Source organism: Sorex fumeus, unplaced genomic scaffold, assembly GCF_029834395.1.
Source record: "Sorex fumeus unplaced genomic scaffold, SorFum_2.1 ptg000006l, whole genome shotgun sequence".
Taxonomy (NCBI): Eukaryota; Metazoa; Chordata; class Mammalia; order Eulipotyphla; family Soricidae; genus Sorex; species Sorex fumeus.
Window position 1 is genome coordinate 38,304,123 of NW_026606063.1, and position 20,627 is coordinate 38,324,749.

Here is a 20,627-nt window from a genome sequence, read left to right on the forward strand (position 1 = left end):
CTATGGTTCGCTACCACAGAGTCGGTGTGGCTAGAAGGGACGGAGGCGGGCCTAGGGAGGCCGTCTGGAGTGTTTGGCTTCTGTCACCCGAACTCGGGCATGGTTTTTGTTTGTTTGTTTGTTTGTTTGTTTGTTTTCCATAGCGTGTATTTTCTTGCAAGACCCGTGTCAGTGCTTAACCTTATTTTATTTTACATCTCTCCCCGAATTCCAGGCCGAAGAGTATAATAATATATGCTTTTAGGGCCGGACAGATAGCATGAGGGGCTTTCTTGCCTTGCTCGTGTCCAGCCCAGGTTCAATCCCCAGCACCCCAGAATGTCTCCCGCGACCACCAGGGTTATGTCCTGAGTACAGCCGGGTGTGACTCAAAAAATAAAATAAATTTAGAAAGACATACTTTTTTTTTTTTGGCTTTTTGGGTCACATCTGGCGATGCACAGGGGTTACTCCTGGCTCTGCACTCAGGAATTACCCCTGGCGGTGCTCAGGGGACCATATGGGATGCTGGGAATCGAACCCAGGTCGGCCGCGTGCAAGGCAAATGCCCAACCCGCTGTGCTATTGCTCCAGCTCCAGACAAACATACTTAAAAAAAAAATAAAATAAATGTTAACTGTAAGACAGGCTTAGGTTAAGTAATTATGTGAATGATCTTATTTCCTTAGTGTGAGTGATCTAATTTAATTTTCACAAGTCGACAGCGTTGGTATTATCATCAAGCTCCTTTTTACAGGGGAGGGTATTGAGTCTGAGGAGGTCCACAAAGGTGATCATCCAAAGTCACAGTTGGACAACGAATGGCACAGAAGCGGGTACCCAACCGTCCGGTTTCCTGGCTCTGCGATGGCCAAGGCCGAGTCCTCGAGGATGCCCTTGCTGTGGAACTAACTGGACACAGGACGGATAGAATGAGGAGCGCGGGAAACCACTTGAACGTTAGATTAAAAAGCGCCGCCGGGGGCGGGGGAGCATGGGAAGTAAGGAAGAAGCATCCTCCCGGAAAGCGCGGCCCACGCCCCGACAGCTAACGGCTAGACCCTCGGCTGCTGAAGCGAGTCGTGCGGCACCTGGGTGCACCCTCCAGTTAGTTCCCACAGCGCCCAGCCCGCCCACCGGAGAGCGTGGTCCAGCCGACCTGGTCGACAGCGAACTGCGAAACGCAGGGGCGGGGCTGAGGCTGGGGGCGGGGGCGGGTTGGCAGTTGGTATTAAGAATATACACCAATCAACCCTCGGCCCTACTTGCCCCAGCCAATAGGAAGTGGGTGAGGCGGCAGGGGCGGGAAGTGTGGTTACGTGAGCAGGCGTCAGAGCCAATCAGCGGCGGGCCTCTGTCCCGTCCGCCTACTGGAGGCTAGAGCGGGTCTGTGGGCGGGAGGCCACCGCAGCTGTCAGGCTGAAGTCCAGACAGCGACGCGCGGCCGGGGTGACTGGAGGAAGCGCGGCGCCGGACCGGGCCCTGGAGATGGTCCCCGGCGCCGCGGGCTGGTGGTGTCTCGTGCTCTGGCTCCCCGCGTGCGTCGTGGCCCATGGTGAGCGGCATCGGGTGGGGCTGCGCAGCGGGGGCGGGGCTAGCCGTCCAGCTTGCGCGCGTCTAGGGCTGGGGGGCCACGGGTCACCTTGGGGAACCCCGCCAGTTCTGGGCAGGGCAGGGCAGGGCAGGGCCGGTGGGTGCTGGCTCCCAGTCATTTGGGGGCTGGACTCGGCTTGAGGCTAAAGTTCTCGGCTTCCCAGAGCTGGGCATGATTTCACCTCCCACTGGACGCCACCTTCCACTGCCTGGGATTCTGGCGGCTGAGCGGGCTACTAGGGAATAGTGCGAACTGTAGAAATGTGCAAGAGCACTCATGTACTGTACAGGAGCACACTTTCCTACCTGTGGGCACAGTCGCAGACAGAATCACTCACACACACACACACGCGCGCGCACGCACACAGCTTGCATCCACACAAGTACAAAAATGCTGTCTCCACCCTGAATTTTCATAGATCAGTTGATACAAGGGGCTGACAAATGATATGATGATATGTGTAAGAAGGAAAAGTTTAGTGTTAATCTAGAAGGCTAGAAGGTTTCCTAGGTGAAACTTATAACATTTTGCTGAGGAAGTATTCCCCATAAAGCAAATTTGATTGTTCTGCCTTTTTCCCCTGTGCTGTTGAGTGGGAAATAGGAGTTAATTCATTTTGCTTTTTTTTTTTTTTTTGGTCGGGGTTGGGGGCACACCTGACAATGCTCAGGGCTTTGTACTCAGGAATCACCCCTGGAGGGGTTCAGGGAATAGAATACTGAGGGTTGAACTTTGGTCAGCCTTATGCAAGGCAAGTGCCCTGTTTGCTGTACTATTTCTCAGCCCCCCTCGTTTCACTCTTTCCTGGGCACTATTTTAGGTACTATGGATATGGCATATAAGAAAGCTATGAACAAGCATTAAATAATGATGAGTTCTGTATCATTACACATTATGTTAACAGTTATCACTGGAGTAAAAGTACATGTGAATGAGGTATGAGGGGAGAGCCCATCAAAGGGCACGTGTCTCTGAGAAAATGACATTTATGACTTAAAGAGTATGTAGCAATGTAGCACTGTTCTCCCGTTGTTCATCGATTTGCTCCAGCGGGCACCAGTTACGTCTCTATTGTGAGACTTGTTGTTACTGTTTTTGGCATATCGAATATGCCACGGGGAGCTTGGCAGGCTCTGCCGTGCGGGCGGGATACCCTCGGTAGCTTGCCGGGCTCTCCAAGAGGGACGGAGAAATCGAACCCGGCCGCATGCAAGGCACATGTCCTACCCGCTAGTGCTATCGCTTGTACATTAAAAAAAAATTGGGGGGAGACCGGAGTAGTAGTACAAGCGGCCACGGTGCTTGCCTTGCATGCCACCCACCTGGGGCTGATCCCCAGCACCCCATATGGTCTCCTGAACCCTGCTAGGAGTGATCCCCAAATTCAGAATCAGGAATAATCCCTGAATACAGCTGGGTGGAGCCACACCCAATGGTGCTTGACAGACCATGCAGTACTGCGGATTGAGCTCAGGCTGCCTACATGCAAAGCAGTCTCTCTGGCCTGAAGTTATATCCCCACAGATAAGTAGGAGTGAACCAAGATGAAGAGGTAGGGCTGAAAGGTGGGAAGGCATTAAGAAGCCTCCAGAGAGACGTGCTTGCAAAAAGATTCAGGGAGTGATAAAACAAGAGGTAGCAGGGTGGCTTGAATGTCGGAGGAGCTGTGGTTGGAGCGGTAGTGGAGGGCTGGACAAAGCCACTCTTTTAAGCCATGGTTTAAAATTTAAATTTACATGCAAGGGGAAGTCATTGAGAAGGTCTAGAACCACAGAAATGAACATGACCATACTTTTAAGACATTTTAAGGGAACTGCTAGCGGGTTAATAGAGTGGGAAGGGCGCTCACCTTACATGCAGCCAATCCAGGTTTAATCCTGGGTAGTATCACATGGTCCCCTGAGACCCACCAAGTGATCTGTCATCTCAGAGCCAGGAGTAAGTCTAGCAAAGGTGGGTGTCCCAAAACAAAGACAGTTAAAGGCAAACATGGAAGATGGCTTAGTGGCTTTAAGGCACTTGCCCACAAGTGCAAGGAGGTGAGTTCAAATCCTTCCTTCATGGTAATTTGCAACCCTGACAGCTCTGATGCTCTGACAAAGGGCCTAGATGGGTGAGTGATTTAGATGAAAATAAAAGCATTTAGGACAAGTGAGCTTAATCTCCTAAAGCTATCTTCATTTCTGCCTAAACCCCACTATGAGGAGCTCTGGTGAGTGAAAAGGAAAAAGAAAAAAAAAGATACTCAGATCTCTGGCTATTTGGGGAATGGACATGGACTTTAAGGGCCAAGAGCACAGACAGCAGTTAATCAGTACCAGTCAGGACTAGAAAGGATAGTGGTTGGACTAGGGGGTGGCAGTGGACCCAGAATCAACGGTGTACCCAGGCTCTCACATCTCCAACTTGAAGCTTTCAGGTCCGAAGATGACTCGACCTTTAAGAGACAGAACACTTGAGTTCTATCTTCCTGGCTTTACCCATGTAAACAGCAGCTATAAAATCTCAGGGTTACTAACTCTTCACCAACTCTCTCTGTAGGGCAGAGGCCAGCTACCCCACCCACCTGGAGTACCTGATTTACTGGCCAGGTCAATGGAAGACATGTGACCCGTGATCTGAACCTGAACGAGATCTGAATCCGAGCCTGTCTTACCTATTACCCTTTCTCTTTCAGGCTTACGCATCCATGATTATTTATATTTTCAAGTCCTGAGTCCAGGGGACATTCGATACATCTTCACAGCCACACCTGCCAAGGACTTTGGTGGTATTTTTGTAAGTTCAGGAGGTCCCCCATCTCTGATCATGTCTCCACCTTCTCCCTACCAAACCCAGGTGACCCAATCATTCTTCGGTCAGTATCTGTATGAAGGGCTTCTACCTGCCCCCTGAGGATAATATACACCTGGGCACCAGTGAGAAGCTTGTTTTTTTCTTTGGGGGCCCCCAAGTTAGTGAAAAAACAAGGGTTCAACTAGGTCTGCCCCCAAACAGTGTGACTTAAATAACGTCCCCCCTCTGGCTCCACACCAACTCCCCTGTCCCGTGGAAAGGCAGGGTGGGGTTGAACAATGGGCAGGCCTTTGTGCAGAAAAAAATAAAAATGCCCAAGTTCCCAGCCCCTGGACAGCACTCCATGCTTCCTTCACGCTGCTGGGATGGAATTGTCAGCTCCTATCTCCTTGCATTCTTGCCTCCCAAAATGTCTTTCAGCATACAAGGTATGAGCAGATCCACCTTGTTCCCGCTGAACCTCCTGAGGCCTGTGGGGAACTCAGCAACGGTTTCTTCATCCAGGACCAGATTGCTCTGGTGGAGAGAGGGTAAGGAGCACATTGGCACAAGGGGAGGGCAGGGAGAAGGGAGAAGGCAGACTCAGCAACCAGTGTGAGTGGTGATGCTTTGAAATGATTCCTTAATGTCTTCCAGAAATGTTTTAGGGTTATACTTGCCTGTTGGCCATTTACTTAAGAGTCTTATTTAAAAAGAGAAAAAGGTATCTATGATCCTTTCATCCTTCCAGGGCTATGGTCTGGGGGATAGTAGCTAGGACCCTCCTTCCTTGGTCTCATTCCCACCAGGGGCTGCTCCTTCCTCTCCAAGACCCGGGTGGTCCAGGAGTACGGCGGGCGGGCAGTGATCATCTCTGACAACGCAGTTGACAATGACAGCTTCTATGTGGAGATGATCCAGGACAGTACCCAGCGCACAGCTGACATCCCTGCCCTCTTCCTGCTCGGCCGAGATGGGTGAGAGCTCCTTGTCTCTCGCTGGATCAGCACCGGGCTGGGTGCCGTGATTCGGGGAGGTCAAGGGTAATCACCAGTCCCTTCCCACAGCCTCATCTTGGGTGGCCCAGGCAGAGGGCAACCAAAGTCCCTTGGGTTCTGAAACTCCCAGGATGATGGGGACAGCAGGGCATGATGGGATGCTGAGAAAATGACCATCACCACCTCTCTTCATGCCCTCCCAGCTACATGATCCGCCGCTCCCTGGAACAGCATGGGCTGCCATGGGCCATCATTTCCATTCCAGTCAATGTCACCAGCATCCCCACCTTTGAGCTGCTGCAGCCGCCCTGGACCTTCTGGTAGAAGAGTTGGGCCCACATTCCAGCCATAAGCAACTCTGGGCTGGGAAGAAGGAAACCCAGGCGTTCTGCCATCTGAGCTTTGGGAAATCGCATTTGGGGAAGGGGAAGCCAGGTAGAAGACACAGGCTTGAGCCTGGGTAGGCTATGGGAAGCAGCAGGGCTGCCCTTCCCTTTCCTGGGCTCTCCAGGGTTTGTCATGCTCAGAGAAGCAGCAAGAGCCAGACCTCAGAACTTGTTTAGCATCTGGAACACAAAAGGCAGTGACCTGAGGGTCATCGGTGACCTGTCAAATCGCACCTGGCTCCAGCCTCCCCCACTGAGGGTCACCTCACAATGTCCTTCAGCAGTTGCTGGAGTAGTTTAAGGAGCTGGTGTCTGGGGACTCCATGACCCTCTTTTTAGCAATAAAGCCTCTCATCAGGGTTGCGACTGTGTCCTAGAATCAAAGCACCAGAGGCGGGGGTGGGGGAAGTCCTTCAGACTCAGTCAGCTGAGCTCATGCTGTTTGGCGGGGAGGACACTGAGGCCCAGGGGGAGGGATGATTAGCTAGATCCTCTAGCGCCAGTGTCGACTGCTAATCTCAGATCCCAACACCACCTTTGGTCGAGTGCTCAGGAAGCCTCCATTCAGTTTCTTGGGGAGACCCATGGAACAGGGGGTCCACAGTAGGCTTCCTAGAGCCTTGTTCTTAGGCTTAGAAGCATGTGCTGAGCCCACACTCAGAACCTGCAGCACCCATCCCCCCGGCCCACCCAACTGTCCCTCTGTAGGCCCTACCTGACGACTACATGCGCCGACAGCCAACCAAGCCACACTCCACAAAGCATTTCTGCGGAGGCCTGTCACCACTCACATTTTATTGAGAACAGTGGGCAGGCAGGGATGGAGGGGTAGCTGGTCACGGCAGAGAAGAACGAGACCCACAGGCCAGACAGGCAGGGGGTGTCCGGGGGAAGACTCTCCCATGGAGGGGATGTGGCAGACTCGCAAGGTAGGTGGGAGGGAGTTCTGAATGACAGGTTATAACTCTCACAGCAAAGACTGAGGGACAGTGCTAATCTGGGGAGAGGGACACAGTCAAGCCTAATCTCGGAGTCACGGGTCCAGCTCCCCGAGGCTCCTGGAAGACTGTCAGTGCTCGTCTGTGGGAATCCCGAGGCCAGGAGAGCCACCGTGGACCAGGTTAAACTGGCCCAAGGAGCAGCATGAGTGGAGGAGCACAGACCTGCCGTCTCCTTATCTCAGCCATGCACTGGGGACAGATGTGAGGAAGGGACGATGAACCCCCCCGAAGGCCTCTCCCACATCCTCAGGGGCCAGTAACTGTGCCAGAGGCAAGGCACAAAGTCGAGAGTCTAGTCTGCACCAGGGTTCATCACTACCTCCCAGGTGTCCAAACAGGAGAGTGGGGGGTGGGGAGAGAGAGGTCACCGTGCTCGCCCCGCGTCCCCCCAGCACAAAGCTGCATGGAAGGTGCCCTGGACCCCCAGTTCCTCCTTTCTGGCCCTCACGGCTGTGCTCTGGACAAGCAGCTGCCTTCTCAGCTATGATGGCGGGAGGTAAGTGAGGGCGCCCCCCGCCCCCTTCCTTCTTCAGTGAGGCCAGGCTGCTCAGAGTGGCCACTCGAGCAGGTGGAGAGACGCCCCAGGTGGAAGAAACACAGCTGGGCCCTGACAGGGTTCCCTGACTCACTTCTGGGTCAACTGCGCTGGAGGGCAGTTCTGAAAGGCTCAGTGGTGGTCCCAAGCCGGACACTCAGCTGCACTGACCAGGGCCTGAGGCCAGGCAGGGGGCAAGGGGCCTGAGGCCAGCCTCCGCCCTCCCCTCCGGCAGAAACAGCTAGAAGGAAGGAAAGCAGGCAACAGGAGAGGTGGGGGGGGCTCCTTCCCAGCCACTTCTCCGGGAGAAGCCCACTCTCCCCGCAGGGCCTGGGCACCATCACACATCGGTCATCTCATCCCCCAGCTCGGCATCCTCCTCGTCGTCGTCATCGTCCTCCTCCTCTGAGGTCACGTTGGGCTCATCTGCCTCTGCCAGGCATTTGGGGCAGGAGCAGACAAACAGGTAATTCTCCCTGCAGGGGGCGGGAGGGCAGTGGTGAGGGTGGAAGGGGAAGTGGCCGCCAGGAGAGAGGACCTGACCCGGCGCCCGGCTGCCCACCCTGATGCCCCCCGCTGGCACCTGAGGATCTTATGGCGGCTGTGACGGCTGCGCTCCCGCTGACAGCAGTCCAAGTAGCTGATACAGATTTCCTAGAGGGCAGAGAGAGGAGCGGGGAAGGACAAAGGTGTGTGCTCGCCGAAAGAGGAGAGGAGGCACCCTGCGCTGTGTCCCCCATCTCCCAGCCCTCAGTTGGGGGGTGGGGGACCACCGGTGTCTGCCGTGGGAGGTACTCAGCCAAGGGCGGTGGTTTAAAGGGAAAGGCCCAGGCGTGTGCGGAGGTGCGAGAGGCAGGCAGGCCGTGTGTGAGCTGTGCTCAGTCAGAGCCCCCAAACCTACCCTGGTCCCACACAGCCCTGACCACCAAAAGCCTCCCTCCCCAACCCCACCCCACCCCCCACCCCCTGCCCAGGTTCCTTAGAAGCTTCACATCTGTTAGGCAAAAGGTGGCCGGGACCAGAACCAGCTCCTCAAAAAGCTGGTCTGAGTGAGGCTTTCTGGAGTGTCACTTTTTTGAACAAAAAAGGGGATTAGAGCAGACCCATGGGTTCACTGGTTCGAGGAAGGTGGAGATTCTACCCAAACAGTCTGGACTTGGGGGGCCCAGCCACTGGTGCTCCTGATCCCTTGCAGTGCCCAGGGCCCACCCGCCCCCACAGTGCCTGGGCTCCCCCTCACCTCTCCTGGCTTAATATCCTCCAGGGCGGTGATATGCAAAAGGAAGTTGTTTTCTGGGAAGGAGGTCTCTGCATTGGGGACACAGCTGTGGTTGCCTGGGTCACGAGAGGCAGGTTATGAGTGCTGGCAAGAACAGCTTCAACCCGGCAGTGCTCTCCTCGTCCTCGGGCCTGCCAGGTTCCCTGCCCCCCTGTGCAGTGTGTTTTCCTGGAAACCACAGCATATGGGCAGCAGCGCCTCCCACCCACTCCTTGCCCCGCCTCATGGCTTCACCCTGGGCGCCTTGGTTCTCATCTGCGATCCTGAAGTTCCCTCACAAAGCAGGGAACAGGGCTGCAAAGGGATGCCCAGGCCAAACCATTTCACTCAGTCTGGTGGGCTACTGGACAGCTGCTAACGGCTGAGCCAGGCACCCCCAGAGCCAAATCTAGGAGGGCAGAGCAACCGTTTGCACCAAGGGATCAGAGAGCGGACAGTCTTAGCCGGCTCTGCTTCTCCTCCCTGCCGGGGTCCCCAGGGTCTCCAGCACTCTCCTGATTGCCCCTCTTGAGAATCACAGGGGGTTGGTGGTGCAGAGTGCACGCTGCCCCTTTCAAGAACCAGAGGTATGTCCCAGCCTCAGCACAGGGCCTGGCTCCATGGAAGGCTTTATGTTTAGAACTATATTAAAGGAGGAGCAATCCACTGACTGAAAACATATACAATAGAAAGGGCTCAGGGGAATCCCAAGAAATCCAGAACTAAGACTCAACTCGACTGGCCTACAAGAGGTTCATTAAGAGACACGAACTCTGCCCTCCCCAGTGCAGTCACTTACAGCAGCTCTGAAGCACAAACAGGCCAGATCCTTCGCAGTTAAGAAACTCGCCCGTGGCTGGAAGGGAGTAACATGCGGGTGTTATTCTATCATTTTATAGGTGGGAAAAAGCAAGCTCACAAGGACAGACCTTGGCTCCATGTCCTGCCATGCTACCAAACTAATCTCCCCAATCTCAACTATTTTACCTGGAGTTGCTTCTTCAAGGCATGAGTTCTGCTTTTCTGTAACAAATGATCACTCTCTGTCCACTCCCCACCCCAGCCGGGAGTGTCTGGATCCCAGGGCCATTTCTTATCCGTGTACCCTGGAGCCAGACCTGAAACTTCCCCCGGCACACAGGGCTTCCACTCCCCAACCGCAAGCTCAGCTCCTGGGGGAAGGCTGTGTCTGGCTTCAAACTCGGGCACTGGCAGCAGTGAGGGGTTGAGGGAAGGGGAGAGCGCTAGCTCACCAACCTGACTCGATGTCCTTGTAGAGCTGGTCAATGAAGGTGTCCAGCTTCTCACGGTCCTGCGGTTTCAGCTCCAGAGCATCACAGGCATGAACCCACTGGCTTAGAGAGCTGGGGGCGTCCCAGGCAGCCATGGTTGGGGAGGAGGGGGCCCAGCTCACAGGGCCCTCCAACTCTAGGCAGGTTAAGCCTATTTCTTTCTCCATTTTCCCCAGAAGACCAACCCCTTCTAGCCTTAAGCAGACCTGGACAGGGGTGGGAGTGATAGTACAGTGGGAAGGGCGTTTGTCTTGCATGCAGCCAACCTGGATTCATTCCCCAGCTTGGCATCCCATATGGTCCCCAGAATACCACCAGGAGTGATTCCTGAGTGCAGAGGCAGGAGTAACCTCTGAGCACCACCAGGTGTGGCCTCCAAACCAAACAACCGGAAAAAAAAAAAAAAGATCTGGGCAATGTAGTGCCCCGTGGAATCTCCCATTCAGGCCCCAGAGGGATAAACCCCATAGCTCTGGAATATTCTCTCCTAACCTGGTCCCAATTCCTTGGCCGTTGGTCCCAACAAGAGCAAAGAGAGAGCGGAATCCATCTGGAGTGAACCACTGTGGGTGAGAAAGAGATGTGCACTCAGGCTCAGTAGATGCTCGGCCACTGGCTCCTGCAGAGCTTGAGTGCCTGAAAGGCCACTGGCCCCCTTCCCCAGGCTCACCTGACTGAGCGCTTCCTCATAAAGTGCCTCTGTGAAGAGTCTCCTCAGGAGCTCCAGCTGGCCCTGGTTTGGGGGAAGCAGGGAGAGGTGTGCATCCCTAGGGATTTCCCATCACCACCCAGGCAGGGTGCAGAAGATGCAGAGGGAGAGGAGAGGGAAGGGAAGGGGACCGCGCTCTGCCCGGGCACAGAGGGAAGCCACAGAACCGGCATCTTCAGAGTCCAGGACCTGCTTGATGTCACAGCCCAGGGCAGCGACAGCCAGTTCCTCCGTTTCCAGCGCTGTCCGTCCTTACCCCCACCCTGCAGGCCTCTAAGCTTGCTCTGTCCCTCCTCTCCTCTGAATTCCATACAGGAAGGCCAGCCCAGACACCCGGTCACCCTCCTGCCTGCTCCTCCTGCCAGCTGCTGCATGGAGGCCTTCTGTCCTAGGGCATCCTGGACATCTGCCAATCCTAGTTTTCACTGTTCCTGACCCTGTTGGATGCTCAACCCTTCATTCCTTACTATACCTGATTTGCCTGCTGCTGTCCTATCTCGGGGTCCTGCTTTCCCACACTGGGGCACCCCCCCCCCCCAGCCTCCTTGATTTTAGGTCCATGTTAGGTCAAAGAGTTAAACAGCAGCAGGAATCTAAGTCCTCGCATCGACTGCTCTCTGATCAGAGGCTGCCCATTTTTTCAGTGGTGGGGAAGGGACCAAATGTGATGATCTCTCGGGTAGCTCAGAACACAAGAAGAGAAGGGCAGTAGAGAAGACAGACCTTGAATTTGTCCCCCAGGAGTTTGTGGACAATTTCTTCCTCCTCATTGGCTGTTTTATTACAGAACTGGGAGAACAGCCTGATCCAACGGTCCTTATCCTTAGCCTGCAATAAACAAAACATACTTCAAGGCCACGTACACGCATTCACACTGAGTGCTCATATGGACTCCTGTCCTGGCACCTACTTACTGCCAATCCTACCCACATGGAAGGGGAAGCAGGTCCCAAGGTCTCTGCTCTCAGGACACACACAGAGCTCCGAGGTGAGACAATTCCTGCTGGGGACATCCTCCCACCCTCCCACCCATACCCACCTTCTCCCAAGCTAGCTAAGTGAACAGCACCAGGGAAATCAGAATGTGGCTGAAGAGTGATGATACTTACACAAGAATTTAAGGACATTTAAGAGAGCTCCATGGCCTGAGTGCATATTTGGTAGCAGGAGACCCGGGTTCAATTCCCAGCACCACATGGTCCCCCAAGCACCTCCCAGGGCAACTCCCAACCTCTCCATCCCAGCACTGCTGGGTGTTGGCCTCACAAAACAAAAGTAGATTCACTCCATGTAAGAGAAATGCACAATTGAAAAGGAGGTGCTTAGTAAACTGCAGAAGCAGCCCAATGAGAGATCACGGTCTATACACTAGAAAAGCCTCTCAGCCACTCTTAGGCCAGGGAGCGAGCCAGTCTCCCCTCACAAGCCCAGGAGGGGCTCTGCATGCCAGCCCAGGCCACGACTGGGAGACCAAAGCCAGGGCTTAATGAGGCGTCAGCTCCCCGGGGAGGGCCAAGGTGGGCTCACCTGCTTCACGGTGGCCACCATCCGGGCCATCAACATGATGCTGGCCGTCTCAGGGGGGTAGTGAACACTCCTGGGGGGAGGGGGAGAAAAAGGTTTAGACTGGAATTCCCTCCCTACCCTCCAGACTGGAAACCTACTTCGACTGCTATAGAAAAGCCTTCTTATAGATCCCATTTATTATTAAAGATAGAAAGTTACAAGCTATGATGTGGGCAGGATTTTACAACCCGGTAGGCTTTCACAGGGGCTCCACCTGGAAACGCTGAGGCGGGTGGGATTGACAGTTTAAAGTAAAGGCTTACGTGACCCTTTTAGCCCTACGAATAGAGGGAGCCTCTGGGCAACGGTAACTGAAGAGAAGCCGCATCCTCTGGACCCTGGCAGGTAGGCAGCAAGGAAGGATGAAGGGAAGAAGAGGTGAAAGGTTACCTACCTCCAGGCCTCCTGCAGTTTATTGAGAGGGTGCAGGGGGTCATCCTGGGAGGGGCCCGGGCACAGGACCTGGTGGTACTGCTCAGCGGCCGCCAGCCGGCATTCTGCACTGCAGTACATCACCTGCGGGGAGGGGGAGGGCAGCGCTGAGATCTGGTGAGATTTGGTGAGACAAACGCTGCCAGAGACCTGCCCTTTGGTGAGGCACTCACCTCCACCGTGTGTTTTTGAGGTGTTCACACCCCTGAGTCACATCCCTGCCCTTATTTTTGGAGGGATGAGGCCAACAACACTTCCAAAGTGCTAGGGGGACCAGGTGGTGCTGGGGATAGGACCTGAGGTTCCCGGACACAGTCAGACACTGCAGCGCTTGGAGCTGCCTCCGCAGCCTGGAACTTACCCCACTGAATGCGTTCCCGCCACACACAGCCCGAGTGGCAGCTTAGGGGGACGAGGGCCGGAAGGAGTATAGTGCACTCTGGGCGTGTGTGGGAGGCGCCTCCGGGCTGGGCCAGTCACCACGGGCAGGAAAGGAGCTACAGCTCCCGGCCAACCTGGTTTCTGGGCAGCAACCCTGGGCCAAGGCGGGTAAAAGTGGAGCCGTGGCAGAGCCTTGGCAGTGTGGTTCAGGCGTGGCTCTCAAGGCTCCTGGCAGGGTCTGTCCTCACAGTCATCTCCCTCCGGGCTGCCCGGGCTCCCGAGGCGCTCACCTGGCAGTGGGGGCAGTGCTGGTGGAGGTCCTTGCGCACCGGGCACAGCTCAGGGTGAGGCAACACCTGGCCAGGCTTCCCTGTCAGCCTCTGAGCGTTCTCCTCGGCCTTCTCCAGGGCCCGCAGGCAGTGGTCACAGGCTGAGGGAGAGCCAAACACCTCGAGGTCAGTGTTGTGAGAGTGGGGGCCACAGCAGTACCCTCAGGGTGAGGATAGTACCAGGCAAGCAGCAGGTGCTCAATACAAGTCCGCTGGGGCCAGAGCAATAGTACAGCGGGTAGGGCCTTTGCTTTGCATGCGGTCACCCTGGGTTCAATCCCCAGCACCGCGTAAGGTTCTCCGAGCTTGCCAGGAATGATCCCTGAGCACAGAGCCTCCAGTAAGCCCTGAATACTGCTGGGTGTGCCATGTCCCCCTCCCCAGTCCCCCCCCAAAAAAAACACAAAAAGTTTGCTAAAGCAAGTAAATGACTGACCATGCTACCGAATGAAAGGACTGAGTGTCACATACATTTGAGGTCTACGATTCCATCTTCTGCCTCTGGAGTCCTCACCCCTCCTATCAGCCTTTTTTTTTTTTAAATGGGACAGCCCATGGGGCTCCTCTCCTCACCTGCCTGAGATTTCATACATTCTGGAACTCACCCTCCTGTCAATAATGTCAATAATTCTCTAGCCTCAGAAAGATGTAAATAACAACAAAAAAAAAATCAACTAGAAAAAAAAGCACAAGGCTGGCACAGGCGAAGGCCACCCTCCTTGCTTCTGACCCCTCACTCGGCCTTTTGGGCCAGGGGCATGCTGCCTCCTCTCGGGACCCTGCTCTAGCACAGAGCCCTTCAGCATGAGGTCCACTCCCTTCCCCCGTGGGCCGGGCTGTTTCCACCTGAGGGAAACCCTCCCCGAGAGCATCTCCACCACAGGCTCACAGCCCAGATGCGGAGAGACAGAGGCACAGTCCCAGGCGAGGGTCTCCGGGGGCCGATCAGCTCTTTCCCACACCCGGGGCCCAGAGATAGCAGCCAGGCAGGTGGTCACCTCGGTAGCGGTAAAGTGCATTCCACAGAAACTGTGCGGCCACCAGGGGCCGCTCTACAAAGATGGTCTCCCCCTTCCGGATCAGCTGGGTGGCGAACAGCCCCTTTCCCTGGAGGGCAGAGAAATAAGAGGGCGGTCAGAGGAGAGGAGGGCACAGTTCCACTGGCTCCCATGTGCCACCATCTCCACCCCAGATGCTTCCCTCTCAGCAGAGGCCTCGTGGGATGGTCATGGAGCCAGTCAGCGCCTTCCAAAATCGCCTCCTTGGGAAGCACCTTTTCCGCTGTTTCCTGAAGCAGGACAGAGGGCCTGGGAGAGCCAACGACTGCGTCCACATCCAGGACCCCAGACTTCTTCTCGAGGGAAGAGTTTTTGGAAGGACCAGAGAAGGGGCTCAGGGAAAGCTAGAGCCTCCTCCTGGGAGCTGGTACTGACAGGGAGGGCTGCTCCCATCACCCATACCTGGCTCCGGGATCCTGGCAGGGATGCTGGAGCATCACTACTTTTCCTGCAGGGAAAAGCAGGCCAGGCTTGGGGAGAAGATGTCCCACCACTGGGTGTCCCACTCTATGGGACCCGGCACCCAACACACTGTCAGGTGTTACTCTGAAAGCATGATTAACCCACTGGTCTAGACTGGCTTAGAACCTCGCGCCAACTGGCCGAGAACCTTTAAGCCAGTTGCCTCTCTTTGTACATGTTTCCTGCATGAAAAGCCAACACTGTAATACCCACCAGGTAGTTTTCAGGACACGAGGATCTGGTACAGCTTGTGACAGCTTGATCCTTACTACCCAGCAGCATGGGCCTATCTTGGGAGGCTGATTCACACGCACGCTCTAGTTTGAGAAGCGCTAGTGTTAAGCCCCATACACAGCCCGTAGGGAATGAAGGAGGAGAAAACAGTCACTAAACTAACCATCTTTCATCAGGCAAGTGGACTCAGGAGACAACTTGGGAGCCCTGGCGCTGGGCCTGCCAGGCACTCACTCTCACTGCTTGTTCGCAGAGGTGAGGGATGGTGCCCCCGGTCAGTACTGAAATGTCGCAGTAAGGGAGAGATGGGGAAAAAAGGCTGACATGGCAGTAAAATGACTGCCACGTGGCCTTCTAGCACTCTGGGTTTTCTTTTAGCCTTGGCACTCTCTAGCTGAGGGAGGGGCATGCCCCAAAGTCAGAGCAGCAGGGCCGTGTGGACCAGCACAGGCCCGGAACAACCTATGAGTCACACAGCAATTCGGGAAGCACTCATAACAGTGCGCCCGGTGCTGGCACAAAGTCACTGGGCACAGCTGGGACGCAAGACTGACTATCTTCCTGGAAGCCCCGCCCCCAGGGCCAGCAGCCCCTGAACCCCAAATTGGCAGAATGTGAAAATCTGGCTTTCTTCTATGGGACCAAAAAATAGGATCCTGGGGGCGCAAGTTACCTCTGATGATCTCATCTCAATCCGGCTAAATTTTAATCAATCTCCCCCACCCCACCTGGAGGATCAAATGCAGAAATACTTAGTAGTGAAAAGGATAAAGAATCAGAATCAGAGATGGGGGGCCAGAGCAATAGAACAGCAAGAAGGGTGCTTGCCTTGCAGACAGCAGATCTCGTTTCAATTCCTGGTATCCTATAGGTCCCCCCAGAATCGCCAGGAGTAATCCCTGAGTGCAGAGCCAAGAGTAAGCCCTAAGCACTGCCGGGTGTGACCCAAAAACCGAACAAACAAAAAAAGGAATCAGAATTGGTGGGGGGAAAGCGGAATGGTGGTGACAGGGGATAGTTCAAAGGGCTGAAGCAAGCATAGGCTTTGCTTGTTAGAGCCCCAAGTTCAATGCCCAAGAAACATATGAACATATGTGCGCCCCCTCCAACTCCCTCTGGGAGTGACCTCTGAGCACTGTGGCTGAAGTAGTTCCCAAACAAAAACCAAAAACAAGTAGAACTGCTCTGTGAAACCATTCATCTCCTTTGCAAGAAACACAACTCTAATTCATATTACAAAGATGCTCAGGACAAAATGAAGCTGAACAGAAAGGGCACAAATTATGCAGCTTTTCAAGTTGGGGGAGGGAATCACCCGGGAGAGCTCAGGGGTCATTCATTTTCTGGGGTAACAAATGAAGTGCTGGGAACTGAACCAGGGTCAGCCATACAAAAGCAAATACCTTGTTCTCAGTACCATCTCTCTGTTTCTACCAATTTGAAAGCCAAAACAAAAATTTTTTTTGGCCACATCCGCCGTTGCTTAGGGCTTACTCCTGAGCTCAGGAATCACTCCTAGTTGGTTCAGGGAACCACATATGGCACTAATGATTGAACCCTGGCTGGCCATATGCAAGGCAAGCACCCTAAACACTGTACTATCACTACAGCCCCTTGATTTTTTTTTTTAAAGACCATTACAAAACTACAAAACTGTAAAGGGCCAGGAATGTGGTGCAGGTGTTGTGTGCAAAGAATGTCTGATCCTGGGGCACTTCATGGCTCCAGAACAGAATCAACAGAAAACATGACGACAAAGAAATTCTATGACTACACAGTGAATTTTTAAATGTTTATTAGATGGATGATTTTCTTGAAAAATAGAAATCATCAAAACTGATATTCTAAAGGAAGAAAGTTTAGACTAACAAGGAGTGCTGAAATCTGACTAGTGAGTGCCAGTGTGGCATCTGGGTTGGTCTCTACCATATATGATCACTACCATATGAATGGTAGTGACGGTCCATTGCCGTTAACTGGTCATGTCTCTATCATTAATAGTCGGTAAAACTTTGAACACCATTACTGCCAACGTCTATAGACACGATAGAGAAAATGTTCAAAAATTTCCCACTAGTAAGGTCCTTAGTATCTATGGTTTCATAAGCCAACTGTCAAAACTGAACAAACAATTTTCATACTATTTATTCAGTAACAGGAAAAATGAAAAGCTTCTTGAAATAAAGATAGAAAGCAAGCCCAAGTCTTTGGTACTCGAGGCAAGACAGCACAATGTTAAAAAAAAAAAATCACAAACTAATTTCACTTGATGAATACAGATGTGAAAAGCCCAACATCCCTCATCACATCAATGGGTATGGGACTCTCTTCTTTCAGGTGTAGGCGTGGGGAGGAGAGCGAACTTGTCCTTCCAAAGCAAATGTTTTTTGTTTTGTTTTGGGGGTCACACCCGGCTACGCAAAGGGGCTAGACTGGTTCTGAACTCAGGAATTACTCCTGGAAGTGCTTAGGGACCAGGTGGGGTGCGAACCTGGCCAAATACAAGGCAAGTGCTCTACCTGTTGTATTATCTCTTCAGCCCCAAAGCCAATGTATTTCAGACAGTTTGGACAGGTCAGCTGGGCAAGGAAAGTCTCTGGTTGAGGTGACAAAATGGGAGGGAAGAAGTGAAGAGGAGAGAGGCTGAAAGATGGGGGATGGCACTAGGTAAAGGTGAATAATATCCTTGCACATGGGCAGTGATGCAATTAAGAGACCATCAAGTTGTGAGCAAACCAAGAGCACTAGGGGCTCTGGGGTGGAGATGGAGATGTGAGGAACCAAGAATGTTAGTGGGGCTGGTTTATGTACAGAAGGAGAGGGAATTCCTAGGGTCTCAGAAGTGCAAAGAGCACCAGTATACGTTGTGCGGTGGAGCTGGATCAATATGAAGACGAAGAGTGCAGGAATAAGATTTATTGGATGAGACAGACATCTTCATCAACAGTCAAGCATACCTCAGTCACCATACAAACAGAAACTTCCAAACCACCACACCTATAAACATTCCTTCATCCTTTGCTAGGAAACAGTGAGCTGTAAATGGGAAACAGTAACAGCATTTTGCACCTATCAACTGGCAAACAGAATGAAGCAAGAAAATACTTGGTGCTGGAGAGAAAGGATAATGTACAATAGAAATTGAGCTCCCAGAGTTATGACCTCAGGGATTAAAAGAAAGACAAGGGCTCCTAAGTGAGGAGTTGGATGAGCCGCCTTCCCATGAAACAGACCATTACTCGGCTCTAAAAAATTCATGCGTAAATAGGTTTGTTGCTATTGATTTACTGCTACGTCAAAAAAACAGCAGTTTCTAAAAATGTCATTTAAATTTTCACCTATGTGTACAAGTGCGAGACGCAATGACTTTTACCTCCTTTCTTCACACGCATTTCCAACATATTTTTGCGACGAACTTTAAAAAAAACACGCTAATAAATGAAACAAAAGCACCACTCTTCGGTGTATGCCTCGGAGGCTTCAAAGCGTAAGTGTAGATAGATTACTCCAATCTACAGTTCTCGACCCAAACTCATTCACACCCCAAGGCCCCCTTAATCCAACGATCCCCGGTTCCCCGCTCGCCCGCCTCCCCCAACTCAATCAGAAAAGTTCCCAGAGGACCCTCCCCTCCCTGATACCACAGTTCCCAAGGGAACTGATCATCTCCTCCTCGCCTAGCCCAGCTCTCCCGGGGCCAAAATTAGATTTTTAGGTCCTTGGCCCAGATCTCCAGGCCCGGTCCCCACCCGCCCCGCCTCAACCCCCGCCTGGATGGACCGTGAAAGCGCCGCTGACGGGGAGGGGGGCCACGCACTGACTCCCCAGTGGCCCCCGTGCACCCCGCAATTAAGCGCAAAGCACGTGCGCAGGAAGCCCGCAGACCCCGCAGCGGCCCGGGCCGCAGTGTCCGAGCGGCGGGGGGCGTCCCGAGGCTCGGGAAATGGGGTCCCGCGGGGCTGTCTCCCAGGCCCGCTTGGCCCGCCCCGGCCTCACCTTGGCGCTGCTCACGAAACGGACTTCCACGGTTCCCCGGGCCCGGCCCGCCACGCCCACGCAGAACGAGAACACGTCGCCCATGGAGGCCGCCATCTTGGGCGCGCCTCCGCTCGCTGACCCTTGACCCCGCCCCGACCCGGCCGGCCCCGCCCCCTCCGGCCGCGCGCCCGGCGCGAGCGAGCGTCTGAGTCTGCGTGGGCGTGCGCACTGGCGGGACCCACGCCGGAGCCTGCCGGTCTGTGCGCGCGTGTCCCGGTGCATCGGCGTGCTCCGCGTTCCTGTCGCCCGGGCCCGCCTTTTGTGCTCGTGGGTCCGTGCAGTTTCATGTTCGTGTCTTCTTCACGCCCCGTGTTCCTTTTGTATCTGTCTGCCTGTACCTAGTTTCACGCCTCGTAGGTCCCTGGGAACCCGTGTGTGTGTTTCTCCGGGTGAGTTCGTGTTTGCGCTTTTTTGTTGTCTCTGTCCACTCAGAGAGGCCCATCTCAAGTCAAGTGCTCACTCTGAGCGCTCCACAGTCAATGGAGGCTGGTCCAGGGGATGCAGAGCACCAGAGAAATCAGCACCTTGGACCCAGCTTGGGGTAGGTTGGCAGCTGACCAACCTTGGGGTAGGTTGGTATCTGATGCTCACCCACCTGCCCATCCTCCAGGAGCCAGGACAAGATTTCCCTTCACCCGATGCCATCTGGCAGAGGTGCAGATAGGCTTTCCAAGGGTCAGGGTGGACCTGTACCTTTCTCAGACTACCCAGGACTTTGGGTACCTTGTAGCCTGGACGGGGAGGGGGTCCGTAGCAGAGTTCAAGTCTGAGAGCCCCTGAAATTGTGTGTAGGAGTTGCATGTGCATATTTTTCTGACAAACTGGAGGGGGGCTTGTTCTCTCCTGGACCCAGTTCTCACCCCCCACAGTGCAAAGCACTGACATATTACTTCTATTCTCATAGCCCTGCTTGACCTTGTGTTTTCCTCCCCATTGATTCTGTGCGCCTAGAAAAGGAAAGGTATCTGCACTTGCTAAGTTTTCTGGTGACATATGGGATTGGGTAGAGTCCAATAACTGTAGAGTAGGCAACGTACTGTTGATTCTGTTGATTCTTTTTAAAGAGAGGGCAAGTGAGGAAGAGATGAGGGAGAAATAGACAGTGTAATTGATTCCTTGATTAATAGAGTTGACTTTGGGCTCAGAAATATTTCCCTGCCGACAGACATAGAGTGGGCTCTTGATGTTGGGACTTTGGCTTCCCTCAGGCCTGTAGCCTGGTGTCAGGGTGATCCGCTGCTGATCTCTGCTCCTTCTTCCACAAAATCCTATGGAAAGCAGCTGGGAACTCTTACCCTCTTGCCAATGGGTGACAGAGCACCACCTCGTGCTCATCCACCACCCAAAAGACCTAGATTAAATGGATACCTCCAGTGGAGGTTGGCCCTATAATGTGGGGCATGATATTTGTTGTTTTTTTGGGGGGAGGGGGTAGTTTGTGTTTTGGGCCACAGCTAGTGATACTGAGGGCCTATTTCGGGCTCTGTGCTCAAGAATCACTCCTGGCAGGGTTTGGGGCACCCTATGAGGTGCCAAGGATTGAACCTCAGTCTGCAGCCTGCAAGGCAAACATTCTAGCTGCTGTACTCTCACTGGGCCC

The 20,627-nt window shown here is 53.9% G+C and overlaps 2 protein-coding genes across 2 annotated transcripts; one reads left to right on the forward strand and one right to left on the reverse strand.

Annotated features, from left to right (window-relative positions):
• The first annotated feature begins 1,377 nt into the window (after positions 1–1,377).
• On the forward strand, positions 1,378–6,091 carry PRADC1 (protease associated domain containing 1). Its single transcript, XM_056122537.1, has 5 exons — positions 1,378–1,534; positions 4,251–4,351; positions 4,790–4,899; positions 5,158–5,325; positions 5,550–6,091. Exons 1-5 carry the CDS (start codon positions 1,468–1,470, stop codon positions 5,668–5,670), a joined length of 567 nt encoding a protein of 188 aa, XP_055978512.1. The 5' UTR covers positions 1,378–1,467; the 3' UTR covers positions 5,671–6,091.
• A 1,207-nt stretch (positions 6,092–7,298) lies between these two features.
• SMYD5 (SMYD family member 5) lies at positions 7,299–19,113 on the reverse strand. Its single transcript, XM_056122508.1, has 13 exons — positions 18,986–19,113; positions 14,234–14,342; positions 13,197–13,336; positions 12,488–12,609; positions 12,055–12,124; positions 11,251–11,355; positions 10,489–10,551; positions 10,311–10,381; positions 9,784–9,890; positions 9,326–9,382; positions 8,509–8,603; positions 7,852–7,922; positions 7,299–7,744 (listed from the first exon to the last, which is right to left on the reverse strand). Exons 1-13 carry the CDS (start codon positions 19,079–19,081, stop codon positions 7,609–7,611), a joined length of 1,242 nt encoding a protein of 413 aa, XP_055978483.1. The 5' UTR covers positions 19,082–19,113; the 3' UTR covers positions 7,299–7,608.
• Positions 19,114–20,627: the final 1,514 nt, after the last annotated feature.

What these genes read in the sequence shown, in the direction of transcription:
- PRADC1 (XM_056122537.1), top strand. Translation starts at nt 1,468, where the DNA reads ATGGTCCCCGGCGCCGCGGGCTGGTGGTGTCTCGTGCTCTGGCTCCCC. An exon ending in CGCGTGCGTCGTGGCCCATG is followed by an intron (nt 1,535 to 4,250) that starts GTGAGCGGCATC and finishes TTTCTCTTTCAG; the next exon opens with GCTTACGCATCCATGATTAT. An exon ending in AGGACTTTGGTGGTATTTTT is followed by an intron (nt 4,352 to 4,789) that starts GTAAGTTCAGGA and finishes AATGTCTTTCAG; the next exon opens with CATACAAGGTATGAGCAGAT.
- SMYD5 (XM_056122508.1), bottom strand. Translation starts at nt 19,081, where the DNA reads ATGGCGGCCTCCATGGGCGACGTGTTCTCGTTCTGCGTGGGCGTGGCG. An exon ending in GGCCAAGGAATTGGGACCAG is followed by an intron (nt 9,891 to 10,310) that starts GTTAGGAGAGAA and finishes GGACGCCCCCAG; the next exon opens with CTCTCTAAGCCAGTGGGTTC. An exon ending in GTTTGTGCTTCAGAGCTGCT is followed by an intron (nt 8,604 to 9,325) that starts GTAAGTGACTGC and finishes CTCGTGACCCAG; the next exon opens with GCAACCACAGCTGTGTCCCC.